General features: G+C 43.1%; 1 protein-coding gene across 3 annotated transcripts in view; it reads left to right on the forward strand.

Moving 5' to 3' along the window:
• The window catches only part of LOC121567829 (mediator of RNA polymerase II transcription subunit 24), a 54,783-nt gene that overhangs the window by 7,823 nt on the left and 20,511 nt on the right, over positions 1 to 26,449 (forward strand). Inside the window, exons 2-20 of one of the 3 annotated variants that reach the window (XM_041878151.2) lie at positions 7,813 to 7,953; positions 8,070 to 8,152; positions 8,359 to 8,397; positions 8,517 to 8,590; positions 8,894 to 9,117; positions 9,407 to 9,518; positions 9,626 to 9,776; positions 10,121 to 10,234; positions 10,317 to 10,370; positions 10,541 to 10,626; positions 11,720 to 11,806; positions 12,016 to 12,115; positions 12,345 to 12,487; positions 12,805 to 12,842; positions 13,630 to 13,712; positions 14,093 to 14,271; positions 14,532 to 14,631; positions 14,994 to 15,169; positions 22,768 to 23,032. In XM_041878151.2, coding sequence (XP_041734085.1) covers positions 7,824 to 7,953; positions 8,070 to 8,152; positions 8,359 to 8,397; positions 8,517 to 8,590; positions 8,894 to 9,117; positions 9,407 to 9,518; positions 9,626 to 9,776; positions 10,121 to 10,234; positions 10,317 to 10,370; positions 10,541 to 10,626; positions 11,720 to 11,806; positions 12,016 to 12,115; positions 12,345 to 12,487; positions 12,805 to 12,842; positions 13,630 to 13,712; positions 14,093 to 14,271; positions 14,532 to 14,631; positions 14,994 to 15,169; positions 22,768 to 23,032 — 2,238 coding nt within the window. In that variant the 5' untranslated portion in view covers positions 7,813 to 7,823. The remainder of the gene's footprint in view (positions 1 to 7,812; positions 7,954 to 8,069; positions 8,153 to 8,358; positions 8,398 to 8,516; positions 8,591 to 8,893; positions 9,118 to 9,406; positions 9,519 to 9,625; positions 9,777 to 10,120; positions 10,235 to 10,316; positions 10,371 to 10,540; positions 10,627 to 11,719; positions 11,807 to 12,015; positions 12,116 to 12,344; positions 12,488 to 12,804; positions 12,843 to 13,629; positions 13,713 to 14,092; positions 14,272 to 14,531; positions 14,632 to 14,993; positions 15,170 to 22,767; positions 23,033 to 26,449) is intronic. The other 2 variants (XM_041878158.2, XM_041878169.2) reach the window with 2 other exon arrangements.

Raw genomic sequence — 26,449 nt, forward strand, 5'->3', positions numbered from 1 at the left:
ACTGCTCCATAGGCAAGGACCATGGTCTTGTAACGGATGCGAGCTTCAACTGGAAGCCAGTGGAGTGTGCGGAGGAGGGGGGTGACGTGAGAGAACTTGGGAAGGTTGAACACCAGACGGGCTGCGGCATTCTGGATGAGTTGTAGGGGGTTTAATGGCACAGGCAGGGAGCCCAGCCAACAGCGAGTTGCAGTAATCCAGACGGGAGATGACAAGTGCCTGGATTAGGACCTGTGCCGCTTCCTGTGTAAGGCAGGGTCGTACTCTCCGAATGTTGTAGAGCATGAACCTGCAGGATCGGGTCACCGCCTTGATGTTAGCGGAGAACGACAGGGTGTTGTCCAGGGTCACGCCAAGGCTCTTCGCACTCTGGGAGGAGGACACAACGGAGTTGTCAACCGTGATGGCGAGATCATGGAACGGGCAGTCCTTCCCCGGGAGGAAGAGCAGCTCCGTCTTGCCAGGGTTCAGCTTGAGGTGGTGATCCGTCATCCATACTGATATGTCGGCCAGACATGCAGAGATGCGATTCGTCACCTGGTTATCAGAAGGGGGAAAGGAGAAGATTAGTTGTGTATCGTCAGCGTAGCAATGATAGGAGAGGCCATGTGAGGTTATGACCGAGCCAAGTGACTTGGTGTATAGGGAGAAAAGGAGAGGGCCTAGAACTGAGCCCTGGGGGACACCAGTGGTGAGAGCACGTGGTGCGGAGACAGCTTCTCGCCACGCCACTTGGTAGGAGCGACCGGTCAGGTAGGACGCAATCCAGGAGTGAGCCGCGCCGGAGATGCCCAGCTCGGAGAGGGTGGAGAGGAGGATCTGGTTCACAGTATCAAAGGCAGCAGACAGGTCTAGAAGGACAAGCGCAATTTATCCTACAATGTCTACAGTTCTGCGTGCACGTTATGATTTTCATATACTCATTTTCGTGGAGCACTCGTACCCTATAGGCCAATGCAGCATTGCGCTTTCACACCGAGGATTGGTGATTATGGAGGGGGAGTTTGATGGAAAGATTTTTCATATAGCTTACTGTGAGGAACTATAGTTGTAATATATTATCATTTGCAGCAGCAGGCCAGGTAGTTATATCCATGCTCAGGCGTACACGCTCCCTCAACATTATCAGGACAGAGAAACCAGACACATGCTCATTGCTCACATGGCGCATTCCAAACAAAAGACAATGAAAAAATTGACACATCTAGTAAATTATGGTTATGAAATAAACCAAAACTTGTTTCTCACAAGGGGAGCAGGTTGTGAACTCTGCAAACAATGTTTCCAATCCGAGAATTAAATTAATGTGCCCAAATTGCAGGCTTCCCAAATAGGCATAGACCTATGAGCTTGTGATTTGAAACAATCAACAGCTATTTGTTTAAAGAAGCTAATGATCCTCGATTCCTCTGTGGCTAAGTCATGCTTTCTGGTGAAGTATTTTGAAGTATTTTATTTATTTCTGTATAGAAAGGAGTAATTACACTGTATAGAAATAAGTATTTACACTGAACAAAAATGTAAACGCAACATGCAACAATTTCAACGTTTTTACTGAGTGACAGTTCATATAAGGAAATCAGTCAATTTAAATAAATTCATTAGGCCCTAATCTATGGATTTCACATGACTTGGAATACAGATATGCATCTGTTGGTAACGGATACAGTAATAAAAAAAACAAAGTAGGGGCGTGGATAAAAAAAAAGGTTGGTATCTGGTGTGACCACCATTTGCCTCATGCAGCACGACATCTCCTTCACATAGAGTTGATCAGGCTGTTGATTGTGGCCTGTGGAATGTTGTCCCATCCTCTAAAGTGGCTGTATGAAGTTGGCGGATTTTGGCGGGAACTGGAACACGCTGTCGTACACATTGATCCAGAGCATCCCAAACATGCTCAATGGGTGACATGTCGGGAGAGTATGCAGGCAATGGAAGAACTGGGACATTTTCAGCTTCCAGGAATTATGTATAGATCCTTGCGACATGGGGCCGTACATTATTATGCTGAAACATGAGGTGATGGCGGCGGGTGAATGGCACAAAAATGGGCCTCTGGATCTCGTCACGGTATCTCTGTGCATTCAAATTGCCATCGATAAAATGCAATTGTGTTTGTTGTCAGTAGCTTATGCCTGCACATACCATTACCCCACTGCCACCATGGGGCATTCTGTTCACAATGTTGACATCAGCAAACTGCTCGCCCACACTACACCATACATGTAAACCGAGATTCATCCTTGATGAGCACACTTCTCCGGCGTGCCAGTAGCCATCGAAGGTGAGCATTTGCCCACTGAAGTCGGTTATGATGCCGAACTGCAGTCAGGTCAAGACCCTGGTGAGGACGACAAGCACTCAGATGAACTTCCCTGAGATGGTTTTTGACAGTTTGTGCAGAAATTATTTGTTTGTGCAAACCCACAGTTTCATCAGCTGTCCGGGGGGCTGGTCTCAGACGATCCTGCAGGTGAAGAAGCCGAATGTGGAGGTTCAGGGCTGGCGTGGTTACACACAGTTGTGAGGCCAGTTGAACATCCTGCCAGATTCTCTAAAACGAAGTTGGAAGCGGTTTATGGAAGAGAAATTAACATTAAGGTCTCTGGCAACAGCTCTGGTGGACATTCCTGCAGTCAGCATGCCAATTACATGCTCCCTCAACTTGAGACATCTGTGGCATTGTGTTGTGTGACAAAAAAGGTGCACCTGTGTAATGATCTTGCGGTTTAATCAGCTTCTTGATATGCCACACCTGTCAGGTAGATGGATTATCTTGGCAAAGGAGAAATGCTCACTAACAGGGATGTAAACATTTGTGCACAACATTTGAGAGAAATTAGCTTTTTGTGCAAATGGAAAATTTCTGTGATCATTTATTTCAGCTCATGAAACATGGGACCAACACTTTACATGTTGTGTTTATATATTTCTGTTCAGTTTATATAATTTTGGCAAATTTATTTCCATATACTTCCATATACACCGCTATGCCATTTCTTTCCTGTTCTATTAATATAAACTTTATTTCGTTGTCCAGAAGCCAAGCCAAAGGCACAATCCTAGTCATTAACAACCCATCTTAGTTGTTGCATCTATAGATTCACCCTCTTTCTAAGTTTCTAACAGAGATTTTCATCTGTCACATATAGAACCGTTCTCAGGTGCGCTGTTTAGAATGATTTTCCCGCAATTTGGATTTTGGCAAATGTTTGAAAATGACGTTTGCATGTTCGGTTAAGATGTATTACCATAATATAAATGTGATTTCTGTCGTTTTGAGCACTGTTGGTGGACGCCCTAATGGGTTATGCACCCAATGCTTATGGGTCTGGTAAATTTCTCAAATGGCCGGCAAATTAAAATCTTCCCGGTCACGTTGTCCGGCGCCACATTTTCCTAAGGGAAACCCTGGCATGGAAAGGGTACACCCTGATGGTCATTGTAAAGCAATGCATTTCCTTCTCCATCCAAATGACCTTGTATCCATGGTTTCTGACACCGTTATCAGAATCCCACAGTTATTACCTTTCTAACAGGACTAAACATGTGTTTGTAGGACTTCGTTATTTTCAACCGAAATGTACTTAATGAGGGTAGTAAAATGTAAACGTAATGTAGTATATAATGTTATGAGTCGTTTAGAAAATGCCACCAGAGGGCATCAGAGTTTAAGACGTTAACAAAACTCCCCCGGTCAGAAGATACTATCGTCAATAGGCGCTAAAGTAGTTAGCGTCTATGAATGGGGTAGTTTCACACAGGTCCATCTATCTTGCTGTGCAGCTGGCTAGCAGGCAGCTCACTCTGTCTCTTCTGATCCTTGGCAAATTATTTGCTGTAAACGATGCAGTTTATCCTCCCATCACTGGCACTCTTGGCATTCTCTCAACCAGCTTCACCTGGAATGCATTTCCAACAGTCTTGAAGGAGTTCCCACATATGCTGAGCACTTGTTGGCTGCTTTTCCTTCACTCTGCGGCCCGACTCATCCCAAACCATCTCAATTTGGTTGAGGTCGGGGGATTGTGGAGGCCAGGTCATCTGATGCAGCACTCCATCACTCTCCTTCTTGGTAAAATAGCCCATACACAGCCTGGAGGTGTGTTGGGTCATTGTCCTGTTGAAAAACAAATGATAGTCCCACTAAGCCCAAACCAGATGGGATGGCGTATCGCTGCAGAATGCTGTGGTAGCCATGCTGGTTAAGTGTGCCTTGAATTCTAAATAAATCACAGACAGTGTTACCAGCAAAGCACCCCCACACCATCACACCTCCTCCTCCATGCTTTACGGTGGGAACCACACATGCAGAGATCATCCGTTCACCCACACAGATTTCCACCGGTCTAATGTCCATTGCTCATGTTTCTTGGCCCAAGCAAGTCTCTTCTTCTTATTGGTGTCCTTTTACTAATGGTTTCTTTGCAGCAATTCGACCATGAAGGCCTGATTTCACACAGTCTACTCTGAACAGTTGATGTTGAGATGTCTGTTACTTGAACTCTGTGAAGCATTTATTTGGGCTGCAAATTCTGAGGCTGGTAACTCTAATGAACTTATCCTTTGCAGCAGAGGTAACTCTGGGTCTTCCATTCCTGTGGCGGTCCACATGAGAGCCAGTTTCATCATAGCGCTTGATGGTTTTTGCGACTGCACTTGAAGAAACTTTCAAAGTTCTTGAAATGTTCCAGATTGACTGACCATCATGTCTTAAAGTAATGATGGACTGTCGTTTCTCTTTGCTTATTTGAGCTGTTCTTGCCATAATATGGACTTGGTCTTTTACCAAATAGGGCGATCTTCTGTATACCCCCCCTACCTTGTCACAACACAACTGATTGGCTCAAATGCATTAAGAAGGAAAGAAATTCCACAAATTAACTTTTAAGAAGGCACACCTGTTAATTGAAATGCAATCCAGGTGATTACCGCATAAAGCTGGTTGAGAGAATGCCAAGAGTGTGCAAAGCTGTCATGAAGGCAAAGGGTGGCTATTTGAAGAATGTCAATATAAAATATATTTTGATTTGTTTAACACATTTTTTGGTTACTACATGTGTTATTTCATAGTTTTGATGTCTTCACTATTATTCTACAATGTAGAAAATAGTATTTAAAAAAATAAAGACCCTTGAATGAGTCGGTGTTCTAAAACTTTTCACCGGTAGTGTACCTCATTTACATAAGTATTCAGACCCTTTGCTATGAGACTCGAAATTGAGCTCACGTGCATCTTGTTTCCATTGATCATCCTTGAGATGTTTCTACAACTTGGTTGGAGTCCATCTGTGGTAAATTCAATTGATTGGACATGATTTGGAAAGGCACACACCTGTCTTCATAAGCAAAAACCAATCCGTGAAGTCGAAGGAATTGTCCGTAGAGCTCCCAGACAGGATTGTGTCGAGGCACAGTTCTGGGGAAGGGTACCAAAAAATGTCTGCTGCATTGAAGGTCCCCAAGAACACAGTGTCCTCCATCATTCTTAAATGGAAGAAGTTTGGAACCACCAAGACTCTTCCTAGAGCTGGCCGCCCGGCCAAACTGAGCAATCGGGGGAGAAGGGCCATGGTCAGGGAGGTGACCAAAAACCAGATGGTCACTCTGACAGAGCTCCAGAGTTCCTCTGTGGAGATGGGAGAACCTTCCAGAAGGACAACCATCTCTGCAGCACTCCACCAATCAGGCCTTTATGGTAGAGTGGCCAGACGGAAGCCACTCCTCAGTAAAAGGCATATGACAGCCCGCTTGGAGTTTGCCGAAAGGCACCTAAAGACTCTCAGACTATGAGAAACAAGATTCTCTGGTCTGATGAAACCAAGACTGAACTCTTTGGCCTGAATGCCAAGCGTCACATCTGGAGGAAACCTGGCACCATCCCTACGGTGAAGCATGGTGGTGGCAGCATCATGCTGTGGAGATGTTTTTCAGTGGCAGGGACTGGGAGACCAGTCAGGATCGAGGGAAAGATGAACGGAGCAAAGTACAGAGAGATCCTTGATGAAAACCTGCTCCAGAGCACTCAGGACCTCAGACTGGGGTGAAGGTTCGCCTTCCAACAGGACAACGACCCTAAGCACACAGCCAAGACAACACAGGAGTGGCTTCGGGACAAGTCTCTGAATGTCCATGATTGGCCCAGCCAGAGCCCCGACATTAATCCAATCGGACATCTCTGGAGAGACCTGAAAATAGCTGTGCAGCGATGCTTCCCATCCAACCTGACAGAGTTTGAGAGGATCTGCAGAAAAGAATGGGAGAAACTCCCCAAATACAGGTGTGCCAAGCTTGTAGCATCGTACCCAAGAAGACTCGAGGCTGTAATCGCTGCCAAAGGTGCTTCAACAAAGTACTGAGTAAGGGGATTGAATACTTAATGTAAATGTTGTTTTTCTTATACATTTGCAAAAATATCTAAAAACCTGTTTTTGCTTTGTCCTTATGGGGTATTGTATGTAGATTTGATGAGAAAAACAACAATTTAATCAATTTTAGAATAAGGCTGTAACGTAACAAAATGTGGAAAAGGTCAAGGGGTCTGAATACTTTCCGAATGCAGTCGACGTTTCATGTAAGTATTAATTTAACTGGTCATTTATCTATTTAGCTAAGTATTATAGTATTCATATTGAGTGCAACAGGGCTCTCATTGCAAGCCCGTCGTGCAACTTGCCTGCAGATTGCTAACGTTAGCTAGCTAGCTAATAACAGTAACAGCTACTTTGCTGGGGAAGACTGCTTGCTAGCTAGTCATTGTTGTTGGTAGATATGTCTCAAATGTACATTGTAATACGTGAACAACTTTCTTGCAAACAGTCTACAAGGTGAACAACAAAAATCTAGCTAGAAGGCCACACTCAGTACGGTAGGATGTGCATGCATAGTAGCTCTGGTCCATGGCGTTACATGCGGCTGAGCCTTCATCAACATCACTTTTCCAGAATTTTGTTTAGCAACTGGCCTCAATATACTTTTGTTACTCACCAAATAGTGAAAAGAGACTTCTCACCAATGTAAATATGTTGGTAGTGTGTGGACGAACTGTTCTCTGTTGACTTCGACCGCAACTAAGGATTCTGCTGGGATCATTGGGCTTATGTCCCGTCAGTATAGTTGCGTAGCTACGCAAAATGGTATGCAGCATCATCTGGATATGTGTGCAACAAAAGTTCAACATTCACCTTCTGCTACCATTTCTGTCTAGCCGTCTTCGCATACAATTTGAGGCATACATTCGATAAATCCAGCGTATGCACCACACAGAACGCACTGCAACTGCCTCTTCAATGCAATGCAAAAGGCAAACGCAGCGTTCCATTCGAAATTAATGTACTTCAGGTGTACCATGACGCTGTAGGTGTGATCGAGGCGTTAGTTGCTGTTAGCTTCATCCTGCAACTAAGGGATTCTTCTGGGACATTGTGCAGCGCTGATACAGAACCAGAATCCCTTAGTTGCAGCAGAGTCCCTTAGTTGCGGGACAGAGCTAGTTGCGGTTGAATAAGCTAGTTCTTTGTGTATGCAGGGTGTCATTTATCCAAAATACGAAATAAACTACTTTTGAACATTTTGTTTACCGCCAGACTACTTCTGGTTCATGTGCATGTGTTGGATCTGCACTACGAGCTTCATTGCGCATTCAACGCTACATGCATGGCCTTGCATCAAAGTCGTGGACCAGCAGTGTCACTAGGCACTACTTTGTGGCTACAGTTTCACCAAGAAAAACGTACATAATGGAGCTGATGCATCTTATGACATTTTCACATGCTAAAAACTCATGCATGTGTTTGATAATGTGTTTAGCTCTTGTCGGTATGAAGGTGGTCAATTTGAAACAAGCCATCCTCCAGGCTTGGAAGGAGCGCTGGAGCGACTACCAGTGGGCCATCAACATCAAAAATAACTTCCCAAAGGGAGCCACATGGGACTACCTCAACCTGGCAGGTCAGCTGACTTATGTTGATCATCCATGTAAATGCATGCGAAGTGGAAAGTAAACAATGAATTAATATGATTTCAGGGTATGAAATAAGTAATTTCTTTATTTCCCTATGTTCCAGAGGCTATTATGGAGCAGGCAATGATTGGCCCTTCTCCCAACCCACTCATCTTGTCCTACCTCAAGTATGCCATCAGTTCCCAGGTAAGGTTGACATTTTGAAACCCGTATTTTACCCTTTACATAGCGTCAAAATAGACATATACGATCTGTATTCTTTGGTTGTAGCGATATTAAAGGGTTAATCTTCATATTCTGCACATAGTAGGAAAGACAGTGTTCAAGATTTGCTGGTGTGCTTGATTTATTATGCACAATAATTACAAATGGAAACCATTGTCTTTCCTCAGATGGTGTCTTATTCAAGTGTCCTCTTAGCCATCAGTAAGGTGAGTTTGGCCTCCTTTTTCTTTCTCTCTGGCTAATACCAACTGTCTGACTGCTACTAGACATGCATACTTTCATCGGAGGACAACTTGTCTGACAAATGCCCCTGTTTCTTCCCAAGTTTGATGATTTCTCCAGAGAGCTCTGCATCAAGTCCCTGTTGGAGATTATGGACATGTTCTCCCACCGTCTCAGGTACGCATCCTTTTATATTAGTCCTTCCTTTAAATTTGGCAGCGGTGTTAGCCCTGGAAAATGTTTCATCCTGGCTCTGCGTATCAAGAGATGCAACCTGACAAAGATGACATACCTTCTATTTACCATTTGTTATTAAATATGGTTAAAGCACTAATAGTTATGAGTCTGCTGGTCGAAGGATTTTCTCAGAGCATCAGACAGTGAGTGCATTTCTGATGTCAAGTCACCTTTTGATATTGAAAAAGAATCCCCAGAATAATCCCAAACCTCAATTCTACCCCAACCCACCCTCCACCCCAGTTGCTACGGGAAGGCGGAGGAGTGCATCGGGCTTTGCCGGGCCCTGCTGGGCATTGCAGTGTGGTTGCTGACAGGCTGTGCCTGGTACTGCGAGAGGCTTAGGGAGCTGGGGCCGTCGGCCAGCACAGAAGACAGCCTGAGGGCCTGCCAGGAGAGGCTAAGGGACCTGGTGAACAGCACCAAGAACAGGGCCCTGGTCCACATTGCACGCCTGGAGGACCAAGGTCAGTCAGGGGCTACGGAATCTTCTAAGGGGTTTTCCTATCACTACCTGTGCTTGGCTGCATATTATTTGGATCAAACTGAAATAACAACAATATATTCATATTGTTGTTGTAGCATTTGATTTGAATTAATTTCATTGGTATGTTTAACTGCACATCATATCTGAGGGCTTCGGTTTCACCCAAGTCTTGGCTCCGTCCATTGTATGTGTATTCTTTCAGTTTAGTAGGATAAATCTTATTTTGTCTTATACCGATTTTCTGCTTTCCCCCTGATATGTTTCAAAAGCCTCTTGGACCAATGTGGAGCAAGCTTTGCTCAAAGTGACAGAGGGCCTCAGCAGTCTAACCAATCAGACATTGAGAGGCAAGCTGGAGGAGTGTATTTCATTGGTGAAGAGGTGAGAATGTAGCACTTTTGGAGCACAAGCCATTGCCTTTGTAAACAATAATTGAAGCCACAATGGCTGTTTTTTAAAATAATAATCTGACCTATCTTCCCCTTCAGTATTCCTACGATGCTGTCGGAACAGTCAGACCCCCTGCACCACTCGTCGTTCCCTTCGGTCCACGCCTTCATCATGCTGGAAGGAACCATGAACCTGACGGGCGAGACCCAGCCACTGGTGGAACAGCTGATGATGATCAAGAGGATGCAGGTGAGCCTTGATTGGTCTAGAGCAGGGTTTCTTAAATATGTGTCTGGAACCAAAGTGGGCCCTGGGCATGTGAGAGGTGGATCACGAGTTATGAGAATAAATCTATAATCACACACTATTTCTTCTTAATTTGGGTCACGGGAGGACGGTCTACTTATAATTTGCATCTCGAACTGAAAAAGTTTAAGAACCCCTGGTCTAGAGTTAACGTATGCAATGCGAGTTTCACTTTTAGTTGAGGGAAATTGTAATTCAGTTTACTTCCTGAATTGACTGATTTGAAATTGAATATTGACCCAACCCCCCCAACCCTGGTGCGTTCCCCTGTGCGTTCCCCTGTGCAGCGTATCCCTGCGCCACTCTTTGTGTTGGAGATCTGGAAGGCATGTTTCACTGGCCTCATTGAGTCACCAGAGGGCACTGAAGAACTTAAGTGGACCGCCTTCACGTTCCTCAAGGTACTGGATAGTTAGTGAATGTTTTCTTTTCATTGGAGCCGATGAATTGTCACCATCTTACCATCTCTCCTCTCATCTCTAGATCCCCCAGGTTCTCCTCAGGCTGAAGAAGTATCCCCAGGGAGAGAAGGTACAGGTATAGTACTGAGTTATTCTCTTGACATCCATAACAATCAATGGTTATAATGTCTGTTTCAAGTTTATTTACCAGTAATAAATACATTGGTAATATTACTCAATCACCACTGAATGATATGAATGTAGGATAGTGAATACTGCTGGTCTAGTCTCTGTGTCAATCTGCAGCAGGACTTCATGGACGACGTGAACATTGCCTTTGAGTACCTGCTGAAGCTCACACCACTACTGGACAAGGCTGACCAGCGATGCAAGTGAGTGAAAACAAAAAACAGAACATAAGAAGCATATTATCATGTTTTATACAATGGCATTGTTGAATACTCGTTTCTGATTGGCTTGAAGGGCATGCTAGAGCGTGCATTATTTCCCTATAACGCACGATATATCAGCACGGTAGGATTCAATGGCTATAGTTAATGCTTACATGTTCTATGTTTGAGCTGCTTTTGAAAGCAAAAGTCGAATTGAAAACATTGTTGAATTCGATTTTCATAATAGCAAGCTAGGACTGATGGTTTGGTTAGCTAAACCAAATATTTGTATAACTAGACCAAGAGACCACAGCCTGTCATTTCCAATGAGGTGGGCAGAGCTAAGCACGAGTTAGTGAGATCCTATTGGCACGTTCTAGCATACGTCTGCCTATTTCCGTTAGGGAACGCCTACTCTGTGAAGTGCAATAACTCAATTTTCCATTGCACACCTAAACAACGCAATTTTTAAAAACTTTTACAAAGGGGAAACTATACAAAACTTTGTCCATACATATAGTCGTTTTGGGAACAGAAAATTGTATTGAGAGAAAATATTTAATCAATGACAAAATGAGAGGAAGCTTCCTCTCACTACCATATTTGGTAGTGAGTGGAAACGCCAAGCGGATGCTTCACATTTACACCTCTGGTGAAATATGTCTCATTGTTCTATCTGTGGCTAAACTAGCAAGTCTGTTTGTTTGGTTGCCAAGACAACTACTGTAGCTATCTAGTAAACTTGCTAGCTACTTCAGTGGATGTTGAACACATTTCTAGTGGCAAATGTGTTTAATTATAGCCATGGTATAAAAGGGATAATCAAGGGAAAGGGGATACCTTGCCAGCTGCACAACTGAATGCATTCAACCGAAATGTGTCTTCCGCAATTAACCCAACCCCTCTGAATCAGAGAGGTACGGTGGGGCTGCCTTAATCAATGTCCACGGCGCCCGGGGAGCAGTTGTTGTTGGGGGTTAACTGCCTTGCTCAAGGGCAAAACAGCAGATTTTTCCACCTTGCCGGCTCGGGGATTAGAACTAGCGATCTTTCAGTTACTGGCCCAACACTCCATGTCTCTTTTTTTTTACAGCTGCGACTGTCTAAGCATGCTACTGCAGGAGTGCAATAAGCTGGGTCTCCTATCGGACTCTAACACGACCAACCTCACTTCTAAACGGTACGTACAGGTAGCCATCCTGCCCCTTCAGATGTGTAACATCACTGGAAGAGAATGATACAGTATAAATACATCAAGTTTGGCGCTAATATCTTTCATTCTGTCTCTCCTCCTTTCACTCTTTCCTCTCACTAAATCACTGTCTGTCTGTCAGTCTCGCTCCTCTCGCTCTCTCTCGTGTGTAACCTTTTCTTCAGGGGTGAGGACAGGGAGTACGCCCCACGGCTGAAGACTGCAGAAAATGCCAACATCCAGCCCAACCCAGGCCTCATCCTGCGAGCCGAGCCCACCGTCACCAACATCCTCAAGGTCCTCCTTCTCCCAATGCCAACCTAGCCTTACAGTCAGCAGGGTCATGTTGTTCAAGAGGAGGTTCATTGCTAAATGTTTTGCTACGGTGTATCCTAATGACCACGAAGCTGACTTTTACCCGCTACTATATCCCTGGATTAGTACTGATGATAAGACTGTTAGTTCACCTCGTCCTAAAGCCATATCACACTGTCATCACTGTATCTGTCTTCCCCTGTTGTGTTAGACGGTGGACGCAGACCACTCCAAGTCTCCAGAGGGCCTGCTGGGTGTGCTGGGACACATGCTGTCTGGAAAGAGCCTGGACCTCCTCCTGGCTGCAGCCGCAGCCACGGGAAAACTCAAATCCTTCGCCCGGAAGTTCATCAAGTGAGACAGACATCAAGCCATTGACATGTATTATATTAAAGTCCATTAGGACAGTTCAATCCACTGTATTGACAGACTCAAACTATGTTACTGTGGAGAGTCTTAAAGATACAATCTGTAATTTGGTATTGGTTACTCCAGCCCCATTCCTCAGCCCCATTCCTCAGCTTAATAGAAAACCAAGTGGTGGGGCTGCCTTTTTGGTTGAGAAACAAATGACAGATTGTGGCTTTAAGGGCCAAATGGGAAAGTCCAAATGATGTAAGAGGGACATAATGTTATTATTATTTATTTATTTATTTATCTTTGCTCTTCAGGCTTAATGAGTTTCCGAAGCACATCAGTGGAGAAGGATGTGAGTACATGAGTTAAGAATGTCTGACAGTTCCAGTGTTACTGAGTATGGGACTTTTTGAATTAGATTTTACATTAATGTTGGGGACTTGCTGAGTGTGGGACTTGTTGAAACAGATTTGATAGTGACATTTGTCGTGGAAATTCTAATCAATAATGAGGAGAGACAAGGTCAATCACCAATCAGGATATTACTTTATTCAAAATGTATTAATAAGGTAGTAAGTGAGGCTGGTCGACCCAACACTCTTGACTGTTGGGTTGAGAACTCTGACATACAGACAATACAAATATATTTTATAGTAAAGATACACTGTCTCAGTCTACATGACTAACAGCAGATGTGTGGAATGGGTCAAAAGGTTAGGATTTGTATGAAAGACATGAATAATTCACAGCAGACAGTATCTGCTTTGAAGACTGTTCTCATTGTGTGGAAACCAGGGTTTGGCCCCCAAGACAAGGTTCTTACTAACATTATCCATACCCGAGCCATCTCTCCCTAGTACCTTACATTACACAAACACCAATTCAGGCTATGAAAATGCAGGCTCAGTCAGGTCAGAGACATCTCCCTCTCACACACCATTAATCATGAAATGGAATGTGGCTGTTGGTTTTATCACCTAGCCATCCCTAAATCAACTGCCAGGCCCAGCTTCAGAGGCTCATCTCAGTTCACACAGACACAGAAGAGAGAGTTTCTAAGAACCCTATTCTATTGCATAAAACAGTATTCAACATAATCTTCACATTTTTTGGTGACTATTTGTTCTATCTCGTTGCAGCCAAGTCGGCCTCTGTGCGAGCCCTGCTGTTCGACATATCCTTCCTCATGCTATGTCACGTGGTGCAGACCTACGGATCAGAGGTTGGTCTCACACCTAGTACTAATGCTATCTATCATAGGGATGTAGGTAAGTATTCATAAAGTGTCACAGAGGAGGAGAGCTGATCTAGGATCAGGTCCCTCCTGTCCATGCCAAATAACAATTACACTTTTCCTGAAGAGTTTGCATCATTGTCCTGCTCTTTCAGCACGCCACCACTAGGTGGCCAAACACCCAATAGCTTTCTGCCTGTGCTATCTGAGTGGCACAGCTGCATGTGTCTTTGCCACATTTATATGATGTGTAGTATGATTCATGTAACATAAGTGTCATGGTCAAAACCTCGTCCTCATATAAATGGATGTTATGTCCCCCACTCCATATTATTATATGATATCAATCTACGTTGTGACCCCTCCAGGTGATCCTGTCGGACCCCAGCCCCTCGGGGGAGACCCCGTTCTTTGAGACGTGGCTGCAGACCTGCATGCCGGAGGAGGGCAAGACCCTGAACCCAGACCACCCCTGCTTTAGGCCGGAGTCTGGCAAGGTGGAGAGCCTGGTGGCCCTCCTCAACAACGCCACTGAGATGAAGCTAGTGTGAGTCATCTTTCACTCTAGGGTCAGAATCAGACTGGCATTCAGTGTTTCTCAGCTGCTGGGTGAATAAGGAGGAAGGAAGAAGCCCAGACTATGGTTAAAATGTTGTTCCCCATGTTCAAACTCTTTTTTATGAGCGTAATTTAAACCAGTGAGTCCTTTCTGCACCTTCTCTTTTCCCTCGTAGAAATCTAGCTATTGGCATGACTCATTGTTTTCCTGAAGCTGTACTGATTGTTTTGTTCCGCTGTGTGTGTCAGTCAGATGAAGTGGCACGAGATCTGCCTCAGCACACCTGCGGCTATCTTGGAGGTGTTGAACGCCTGGGAGAACGGCGTGCTGTCTGTGGAGGCCGTGCAGGTGATTCCAGTATTATGTGTCATGGTCTATTTTGGCCTACTTTGCTCTCGAAACCATGTCGACGGTCAACCGTTGAATCACAGAAGTGAACTTGCTCTTACCATAGGGAAAATGAGTGGTCATAGCGTATGACTCTGAGGTAGCGTGTGTGTTATTTTTTGTCACTTCCTCATTTAAACCATTCATAAAGTTCATTCATTTGTCGAATGAGCGGCCTGGAAGCATGTTCAGAGTTCACACTTCATCTTCCCCTCTTCTTTTCTCCCCTCCCCTCCCCCTCTCTCCCCCTCCCCCTTTTCTCCCCCCCCTCTCTCTCCCCCCTCCCCCTCTGGCCCTCTCCCCCACCCCCTTCCTGAGTGTAGAAGATAACAGACAATATTAAGGGCAAGGTGTGCAGCATGGCTATCTGTGCTGTGGCCTGGCTGGTAGCCCATGTGAGGATGCTGGGGCTGGACGAGAGGGAGAAGCCCCAGACCATGATCCGTCAGCTCATGACCCCGCTGTACGCGGAGAACACACTGCAGTTCTACAACGAACGGTACACATACGCACACACGGATGGATGCTCGGTACACACACACAAGATCTGGGCTCAAATACATGTGTATTTGATTATTATTTAATACTTATTTTCTGTGTATTTGAGTATTTTCAAATAATGTGGCCCGAATCAACTACTTCTATTGGAAGTATTTTCAATAGTACCTGGGTTAAATGCATAGGAGTGTATTTGAGTCAGTTTATTTGAGTATTTTCAAATACATGCCAATACTTTCCAAGTGTATTTCTAAATACATTCCAATATTCAACTATATATTTGTCTATTCAAATTAAACATATCTGAATACTTCAAAATGTATGTGAAAGTAATTGAGATCTTTTAAATAGTATTTGAACCCAGGTCTGACACACACATACAGCTCGCTCTACACGTTCACTGCCGCTGTACAATGGTTTAACAACCAAAGCATTAGCCTTATTGTTTAGCCGCTGAGCAGATGTCTTATCAACCAGCCACATTCTAGTTGTTTACACCAGGGGAGAATGACAGCCCCCTCTCATTGAAGCCATGGAAGTTCAAGGCCGACCGCGGTACTGCAGGCATTGTTTGCCCATTATAGTGAACTGAAAAATTGCAATCTTCGTGTGAAAATAATACATAATTGAAGACAATCATGGTACCAATAATTGCTTCTAATACACCGGATGTATGTCCTTGAATCGATTATACAAAAAATCGCACACAGAAGGATCATTTAGTTGCTAATGGCAGCCTGCAGTACCCCGGTCGGCCTTCGACTTGAGTTACTCAATGAGAGGAGGCAGCACTGAGCTAGCCTGCAATGTCACTTCCTGGAGTAGCTCAAACTGCGCATTATGTCTCCAAGGTGCTAAATTTTTTTTTGAATTTTTGCATTATTTCAAATATATATATCTGGCGCTAATAATGGAATGATAGTGTTTCACAGTATTACGTACCCGCCAGTGTTCTGATTGGCTGTGATATTCGCCTATTGATCTTTCCTGCCGGAGCGGAATCTGTTATCAAACTGGGAAATCTGTTCTGACTTTGTGGCTGTGTTATGTAATGGAAATTGCTAATTTCCTGCTTGCTAAAATTCTACACTGTTCGCTCAATTTCAGTTTATGTGAGAAAACAAGCACTGAATAGTGTAGGGAATTATTGTACGATCAAAATCGTTGTGAAATATATTTTCAATAACAAAAAATATTGTTTTTACATCTGTTTGAAGCTGGTGGACCAAAACCGCAGTTTGAAGCTGGTGGACCAAAACCAAAAGTAACATTCGTTTTGGTCCACCAGCTTCAAATACCTGTAAAAACATTTGTTTTTCAAATCAAAAATATATTTCACAGCGATTTTAGATGGTGCAATTATTTATATAGCGCCTTCCGTAGTGTTCAAACCGCTTCGCATCTTAACCAGGTAACTCACATACAGGGTTGGGTAGGTTACTTTCTAAATGTAATCCGTTACAGTTACTAGTTACCTGTCCAAAATTGTGATCAGTAACGTAACTTTTGGGCTGCCCAAACTCAGTAACGAAATCTGATTACATTCTGTTATTTTAGATTACTTTCCCCTTAAGAGGCATTAGAAGACAAAAATGTATGTTACCAATTGAACGACATCTATTGCAGGATAAATCAATGTTTAAGTTTACATAGCTGGCCATATATGGATGTTAAGTTTTACTTTATGGGTTGGTTATGTAGGCTTCTTCTAACCCAGGGGTGTCAAACTCATTTTAGCTCAGGGGCCACATGGAGGAAAATCTATTCCCAAGTGGGCCGGACCGGAAAAATCATGGTGTATATATAACTTAAAAACAACAACTTCAGATTGTTTTCTTTGTTTTAATACGATCAACATACAACATAAAGCTGTAGCCTGAGGACAGTGTGTCCAAAATAGTACAAGCACAACATCACTATTAATCATAAAACACGTCAAGTTTATTAGAAAATTCTAAAGAAAAAGAACACACAAACACACAATGCCTCAGTGTTTAACAGAACTGTTTCACAGATCATAGAACTATATCAGGGTGTCATTTCTCAGGCAGAAATTTAGATAAAAATAATGAAATCCTGTTCCCCAAACAAGTGCAAGAACCACAGAGTCAAGAATAGGTTAAATATACAAATAAAATAAAAACAATTAAAAACAATAGCACATCAACATAAAAACATATAAACATAAAGCTGGAGCCTGAGGACAGTGTCCAAAAGCACAACATCACTATTAATCATAAAACACCTCAAGTTATTTGAAAGTTCTGAGGACAAAGAACACACAAACACACAATGCCTCAGTGATTCACAGAAGTATATCACAGATCACAGAACTATATCAGGGTGTCATTTCTCAGGCAGAAATGTAGATAAAAATAATGAAATCCTGTTCCCCAAACAAGTGCAAGAACCACAGAGTCAAGAATAGGTTAAATATACAAATAAAATAAAATCAATTAAAAACAATAGCACATCAACATAAAAACATATAAACATAAATCTGAAAGCGTTGCTCAAACTCCCGTAACAGTCCAGTTATTTTATCTTTGAACCGCTTCATGTCTGCCACATGTTGGGTCGCGCACACATTTTTCAGACAGGGGAAGTGAGCTGCATCACCACCGGCAAGTTGCGTCTCCCACAATGACAGCTTCAACTTGAAAGAACGTATGCTGTCATAATACTGCGTGACAACTTTGTTGCGCCCTTGCAGCTGTTTGTTCAAGTTATTCAGGTGCTCTGTAACATCCACCATAAATGCAAGGTCCGGCATCCATTCTGCGGAATGAAATTCTAACACTGGTTTGCCCTTTTCTTCCATGAACTGTTCAATTTCTTCTCGTAAATCAAAGAAACGCCTCAGCACCTCGGCTTAACCATCTTACCTCAGTGTGGTATGGCAGGCCATAGATGTGGTCTTTCTCTCTGAGAAGGCTGTCAAACTGACGGTGATTCAGGCTTCTGGATCGGATGAAATTAACAGTTTGGATGACCACCTTCATGACGTTATCCATCTTTAATGACTTGCAACACAAAGCCTCCTGGTGCAAAATACAGTGAAAAGTCAAAAAATCACGTCCTCCATTTGCAGATTGCACTTTCTCTCTGAACTTTGTCACAACGCCTGCTTTTTTCCCGATCATTGAGGGCGCACCATTTGTAGCCAGGCTGACAGCGCGGGACCAGTCCACTCCAATCCTGTCCAGCGCGCCGACGAGTGCGGTAAAAATATCAGCTGCTGTCATTGTATCTGTCATCGGCACCAACTCCACGAACTCCTCGGTGACGGTCAATGTGTCATCAACTCCGCGGATGAAAAAATGGGCAGTTGTGCAACATCTGTAATGTCCGTGCTTTCATCAATTGCAACCGAAAACGCAATAAATGACTTTACTTTTTGCTTCAACTGGCTGTCCAAATCCACTGAAAGATCGGAAATCCTGTCTGCAACTGTGTTTCTTGTCAGGCTGATATTTGCAAAAGCCTGCCGCTTTTCAGGGCACACAATCTCCACTGCCTTCATCATGCATGTACAAATTCACCCTCACTAAATGGTTTTGAAGCCACTGCGATTTCATTAGCAATGAGGTAGCTAGCTTTCACTGCAGCGTCACTGATGTCTCGGCTGTGAGTAAACACAGACTGCTGTTTCTTCAGACCCGCCAACAGTTCATTCACCTTCTCTCATCTCCGCTGTCCTTGAAAGTTGTCATATTTGTCAGCATGAAGACTCACATAGTGGCGACGAAGGTTATATTCTTTCAGCACTGCAACATGCTCTAAACACACCAAACATACAGCTTTCCCATTCAATTCCGTGATTAAATAGGATGACCATTTTTCTTGGAACACTCTGCGTCCACTTTTGTCTTTTTTGACAGAGACATATTGGGGCAATGAGGGTGCCAAAGCACATAATGTTAAAAGTAGAAGCCGTAATAAATATCGCGGGCAAAACAAAGTAGCTCATTGGCTGCACGTGCTTGACCTACTTGCTCTGCCCCGGTATAAACAGTTTGCTTGCTTAACACAATTGCTATTGCGCCATCCAGTGGACGCAATTGGAACAGCAGTTTATTTTATTAAAAAATTGCAGCGCATTTTTTGACGTAAACAAACAAAAAAAAATCATCTCGCGGGCCGGATTAAACCCGTTTGCGGGCCTGATCTGGCCCGCGGGCCGTACGTTTGACACCCCTGTTCTAACCCATCACGTTCTACTACATATAATAATACGATTAAATTATATCTTTACATTAAAAACCAAAGTCTATCAGAATTCCAGTCATTCCAATAAATGTTATACTTCTTGATCTTCAAGAATAGGACTTGGAAATATTTTACATTTTAGTCATTTAGCAGAAGCTCTTATCCAGAGCGACTTACAGTTAGTGAGTGCATACATTTTTCATACTGGTCCCCCGTGGGAATCGAACCCATGGAAGTATAGATGAGCCAAATTGTTTTACATGAGCATAACCCCAAAACGAAGGACTTATTAGCCAGCCCTACTCTGTTGTTTATGATTTTGTTGTCATGGAGGACTGATTGGCTCATTGAATCGAGTTGAAAAATAAATGCTGCGATCATGGAATGGCATGCTTTGAGCACTACTGAAAAGTGCTATTTACATGTGAAAAATGAATTCCATTTGCTATATGCCTATTGTTTACCTTTTTGTTGGTGACACTTTGATATCTTGATAATATGCAGCTGTTTAAAGGGCAAATCCACAGATGAAACAATAACCAAACGGGTGCCCTGCCTCTGTTTTGGTAAAACGCTGAGGGATGGGCCTGGAGAAATGTAACCACTCTCAGATTAATAGACAGAGCTATGGATGTAAGGACTGACCATCCATGATATCAAAATTACTGTTTTAACCATGTTATGGCGCTATACAGTGTTTGTTTATATTTACAATGTTTACAAACATTGGATAAAAACAAGCTTATATTTTGGGTTCTCATGGAGTGTGACAGTTGAACTAAGCTGGTGAGGCATTTATAAGTTATATTCTTCAAGAATCAATGGATATATATATATACACTACCAGTCAAAAGTTTGGACACACCTACTCATTCCAGGGTTTTTCTTTATTTTTACTATTTTTTACATTGTAGAATAATAGTGAAGACATCAACACTATGAAATAACACACATGGAATCATATAGTTACCAAACAAGTGTTAAACAAATCAAAGTATATTTTATATTTGAGATTCTTCAAAGTAGCCACCCTTTGCCTTAATGACAGCTTTGCACACTCTTGGCATTCTCTCAACCAGATTCATGAAGTAGGCACCTGGAGTGCATTTCAATTAACAGGTGTGCCTTGTTAATTTGTGGAATTTCTTTCCTTCTTAATGCGTTTGAGCCAATCAGTTGTGTTGTGACAAGGTAGGGGGGGTATACAGAAGATAGCCCTATTTGGTAAAAGACCAAGTCCATATTATGGCAAGAGCAGCTCAAATAAGCAAAGAGAAATGACAGTCCATCATTACTTTAAGACATGAAGGTCAGTCAATCCAGAACATTTAGAGAACTTTGAATGTTTCTTCAAGTGCAGTTGCAAAAACCATCAAGCGCTATGATGAAACTGGCTCTCATGAGGACCGCCACAGGAAAGGAAGACCCAGAGTTACCTCTGCTGCAGAGGATAAGTTCATTAGAGTTAACTGCACCTCAGATTGCAGCCCAAATAAATGCTTCACTGAGTTCAAGTAACAGACACATCTCAACATCAACTGTTCAGAGACTGCGTGAATCAGGCCTTCATGGTCCAATTGCTGCAAAGAAACCACTACTAAAGGACACCAATAAGAAGAAGAGACTTGCTTGGGCCAAAAAACAAATTAATCCAAATTTGAGATTTTTGGTTCAAACCGCTGTGTCTTTGTGAGACACAGAGTAGGTGAACGGAGGATCTCCGCATGTGTGGTTCCCACCGTGAAGCATGGAGGAGGAGGTGTGGGGGTGCTTTGCTGTTGATACTGTCTGTGATTTATTTAGAATTCAAGGCACACTTGACTAGCATGGCTACCACAGCATTCTGCAGCGATACGCCATCCCATCTGGTTTGCGCTTGGTGGGACTATCATTTGTTTTTCAACAGGACAATGACCCAACACACCTCCAGGCTGTGTAAGGGCTATTTGACCAATAAGGAGAGTGAGGGAGTGCTGCATCAGATTACCTGGCCTCCACAATCACCCGACCTCAACCCAATTGAGATGGTTTGGGATGAGTTGGACCGCAGAGTGAAGGAAAAGCAGCCAACAAACGCTCACATGTGGGAACTCCTTCAAGACTGTTGGAAAAGAATTCCAGGTGAAGCTGGTTGAGAGAATGCCAAGAGTGTGCAAAGCTGTCATCAAGGCAAAGGATGGCTACTTTGAAGAATCTCAAATATAAAATATATTTTGATTTGTTGAACACTTTTTTGGTTACTACATGATTCCATATGTGTTATTTCATAGTTTTGATGTCTTCACTATTAGTCTACAATGTAGAAAATAGTAAAAAAATAAAGAAAACCCCTTGAATGAGTAGGGGTGTACAAACTTTTGACTGGTACTGTGTGTATTCCATAGGATGGGATCCACACTATGCAGCTGTTGCAAGAGCGCATTTTTCACTGGCTGTCCACTGGTTTCAAAAACAATGATTGATAGGCAGCTTAAACTTCTTGAATTCAACCATTATTGGGTTCAAATACACATTTAGATTCGTAAACAGCCATCCACAACAACCACAATCCCTAAGGCGCAAATAGCTAAATGAGAGCGCAGCAGTGTGATTCACATCAATGCGCTATGTAGATATCAATAATAAGTGATATCCGTATCGCCGTAGACTACACCACTGCTGTCATCTTAGGGCGGCAGGTAGCGTAGTGGTTAAGAGCGTTGTGCCAGTAACCGAAAGGTTGCTGGTTCTAATCCCCGAGCTGACTAGGTGAAAAATCTGTCGATGTGCCCTTGAGCAAGGCACTTAACCCTAATTGCTCCTGTAAGTCGCTCTGGATAAGAGCGTCTGCTAAATGACTAAAAAAAAAAATAAATAAAAAAATCCTTACCTCAAGCGTTTAGTCAAATTGCATAATCTTTGGATGCCGACAGCAGTCGCACCATTGGAAGACATAGCTTGGACTGTAGCATACAAAAGCCTATTCCTGCTATTTTCCCGCGATCCATCAAACCCATTTGGTGTGTCATCATAGTGGTCTCTAACTTGTGGTCAGACTCGCTGAGGTGGAACAAACTTAAACTTGCGCCTTTTTTCAATGCTGATTTGAATGTCATTGAGAAAACAACAGAGAAGTGTCCGATTTTTTTTTTCCACAAGCATCCTTTCGGAATTTAAAATTAATCCTCTAAGTAATCATCTAGTTAATCTGATTACACATTTTTGCTGGTAACGTAACGGATTACAGGTCGTTTTTGTTGTTGTAATCCTTTACATGTAACAGATGACATGTCATCCGTTACTCCCCAACCCTGCTCACATAATTCACCACCAGTGTATAGTAGCCAGACTGAAAATCATGTAAGCTCAAGACATGTTCATTAACCCTTCCTCTCTCCCTCCCTCCCACAGGGTGGTGATCATGAGTTCCATCCTGGAGCACATGTGTGCTGACGTGTTCCAGCAGACAGGCCTGGCCCTGCGGCCGCCAATCGAGGGCCAGGAGCCCATCCCCTACCGCAACCTGCTCCCGGCCAAGGAGCCCATCCACGAAGCCCTCAGAAAGCAATTCCGCTCGATACTATGGAAGGGCTGGGTGGACAGCCACGCGCTGCACCTCTTCGAGAGCCTGCTGCACACGGGAGGGGTGTTCTGGTTCACCAACAACCTGGTCAAGGTTAGTGAACGTTATGGGAATGTTGTTTGACGGACGTATGGTGAACTTAGTTATTGAAGGGGAAAGTAAACAGAAGGTGGGGGTTGCCCTATGCAACAGTGGAGTTACTGTGACAATCAATGGGCTACGATGTCTTTCAGTGTTTTCAAGCCTACAAGATTTTCATCAAAGATATGGCACTAGTTATAAATTTTTATGCTTAATGGCTTATAGCACAATATGGATTAGACACAACCTTTAGACAAAAACACAAAATAATTCCCTGGTAATCAAATGGTCTATTATGGTTCCATGGGGAGCTGAGGTTTGTTACGAACTCCAAAGCTCTCACCCATTACTGTACCCTCTATATGAGAGTGGGCTGGCCTTCCACAGACATCTCCCATTTTATCTGTGTACCTACATTGTCTAGCAGACAATTGACAATAATCGCCTACGCTCACATGACTGTATTTTGTTGACTGTGCCTGCCCCTTACACTTGGAACAAGCTACAAAATGACATGCAATTACAGGAGCTTGTCTCTTTGAATGAGTTTAAAGCTAGGGTAAAAACTATGGTGGCAATGAAGTGGAGGGCTGTCAATGTTTTGACCTCTAGATGCACCATACCTCCCCAAAGCACCTTGCCTGCTCAATGTGTAAAGTGGTGTTTTAAAGCTGTAGTCCTTTGTGTTTTACAGAGCCTTCAGAAAGTATTCACACCCCTTGACCTTTTCCTTATTTTGTTGTTACAGCCTGAATTTAAAATGTATTCAAATGTGTCACTGATCTATACACAATATCCCATAATGTCAAAGTGGAATTATGTTTTTTTGGCATGTTTACAAATTCATAAAAAATAAAAAGCTGAAACGTCTTGAGTCAATAAGTATTCAACCTTTTTGTTATGGCAAGCCTAAATATGTTCAGGAGTAAACATGTGCTTGACAAGTCACATAATATGTTGCATGGACCCACTCTGTGTGCAATAATAGTGTTTAACATGATTTCTTTAATGATTACCTCATCTCTGTACCCCATAAATTGATCTGTAAGGTCCCTCAGTTGAGCAGTGAATTTCAAGCACAGATTTAACCACGAAGACCAATGGTTCGCAAAGAAGGGCACCTATTGGTAGATTAATAAAAAATGAAGCCAACATTAACCACGTTTCCATCCACAGTTTTTATGTGAGTAAAGTAATATCGTATAAAAAAAACAAATCACGACAGCTGATGGAAACGGGAAGTTTCGGTGTAATTTTATAAATGCTGACAGATAATTTGTTTGTTTGACATGGTGGGATCTTTTTGTGTCTATAAAATGTGTTGTGCGTTGGAAACGCCTTTGTGCAAATATTGATATAATAACCATCATATATCAAAGTAAATTTGGAGTCACGCGATGATATGGTGTGTGGTCCTCCCACTTGGGAAACCATACAGTTTATTAGGCTACAGATGAAATAAGTTATGATGAACTTCACAGGGTGGTGAAAGTGCACGGTGATGAGCTTGATGCTGCTTTCCAATAAATATTGAGGGTCTTATTCTGGTGACATGATCGATGCTTGACTGACGTTTGACAAATAAAAATATTCTTGCTCTTATCCATAATAATATCTTCATGTAGATAGCCTACCCACACTGTATCTGCGAGCTGTTGGCTGGTTTGCAGGTGCAAAGACCAGAGTAGGCACATTTGCTATATACAGTGAGGGGAAAAAGTATTTGATCCCCTGCTGATTTTGTACGTTTGCCCACTGACAAAGAAATGATCAGTCTATAATTTTAATGGTAGGTTTATTTGAACAGTGAGAGACAGAATAACAACAAAAACATCCAGAAAAACACATGTCAAAAATGTAATAAATGTATTTGCATTTTAATGAGGGAAATAAGTATTTGACCCCCTCTCAATCAGAAAGATTTCTGGCTCCCGGGTTTCTTTTATACAGGTAACGAGCTGAGATTAGGAGCACTCTCTTAAAGGGAGTGCTCCTAATCTAAGCTTGTTACGTGTATAAAAGACACCTGTCCACAGAAGCAATCAATCAATCAGATTCCAAACTCTCCACCATGGCCAAGACCAAAGAGCTCTCCAAGGATGTCAGGGACAAGATTGTAGACCTACACAAGGCTGGAATGAGCTACAAGACCATCGCCAAGCAGCTTGGTGAGAAGGTGACAACAGTTGGTGCGATTATTCGTAAATTGAAGAAACACAAAATAACTGTCAATCTCCCTCGGCCTGGGGCTCCATGCAAGATCTCACCTCATGGAGTTGCAATGATCATGAGAACGGTGAGGAATCAGCCCAGAACTACACGGGAGAATCTTGTCAATGATCTCAAGGCAGCTGGGACCATAGTCACCAAGAAAACAATTGGTAACACACTACGCCGTGAAGGACTGAAATCCTGCAGCGCCCGCAAGGTCCCCCTGCTCAAGAAAGCACATATACATGCCCGTCTGAAGTTTGCCAATGAACATCTGAATGATTCAGAGGAGAACTGGGTGAAAGTGTTGTGGTCAGATGAGATCAAAATCGAGCTCTTTGGCATCAACTCAACTCGCCGTGTTTGGAGGAGGAGGAATGCTGCCTATGACCCCAAGAACACCATCCCCACCGTCAAACATGGAGGCGGAAACATTATGCTTTGGGGGTGTTTTTCTGCTAAGGGGACAGGACAACTTCACCGCATCAAAGGGACGATGGACGGGGCCATGTACCATCAAATCTTGGGTGAGGACCTCCTTCCCTCAGCCAGGGCATTGACAATGGGTCTTGGATGGGTATTCCAGCATGACAATGACCCAAAACACACGGCCAAGGCAACAAAGGAGTGGCTCAAGAAGAAGCACATTAAGGTCCTGGAGTGGCCTAGCCAGTCTCCAGACCTTAATCCCATAGAACATCTGTGGAGTGAGCTGAAGGTTCGAGTTGCCAAACGTCAGCCTCAACCTTAATGACTTGGAGAAGATCTGCAAAGAGGAGTGGGACAAAATCCCTCCTGAGATGTGTGCAAATCTGGTGGCCAACTACAAGAAACGTCTGACCTCTGTGATTGCCAACAAGGTTTTTGCCACCAAGTACTAAGTCATGTTTTGCAGAGGGGTCAAATCAATTTATAACATTTTTGACATTCGTTTTTCTGGATGTTTTTGTTGTTATTCTGTCTCTCACTGTTCAAATAAACCTACCATTTAAAATTATAGACTGATAATCTCTTTGTCAGTGGGCAAACGTACAAAATCAGCAGGGGATCAAAACCTTTTTTCCCTCACTGTAACGCAACAGTTTTTGTGACAATACTATTGGTGGAGTTGAAAATGCGATGGAATCACATTGAACAGGAGTGGCTTCGGGACAAGTCTCTGAATGTTCTTGAGTGGCCCAGCCAGAGCCCGGACTTGAACCCAATCGAACATCTCTG

The sequence above is a fragment of the Coregonus clupeaformis genome, chromosome 1, assembly GCF_020615455.1.
Source record: "Coregonus clupeaformis isolate EN_2021a chromosome 1, ASM2061545v1, whole genome shotgun sequence".
NCBI lineage: Eukaryota > Metazoa > Chordata > Actinopteri > Salmoniformes > Salmonidae > Coregonus > Coregonus clupeaformis.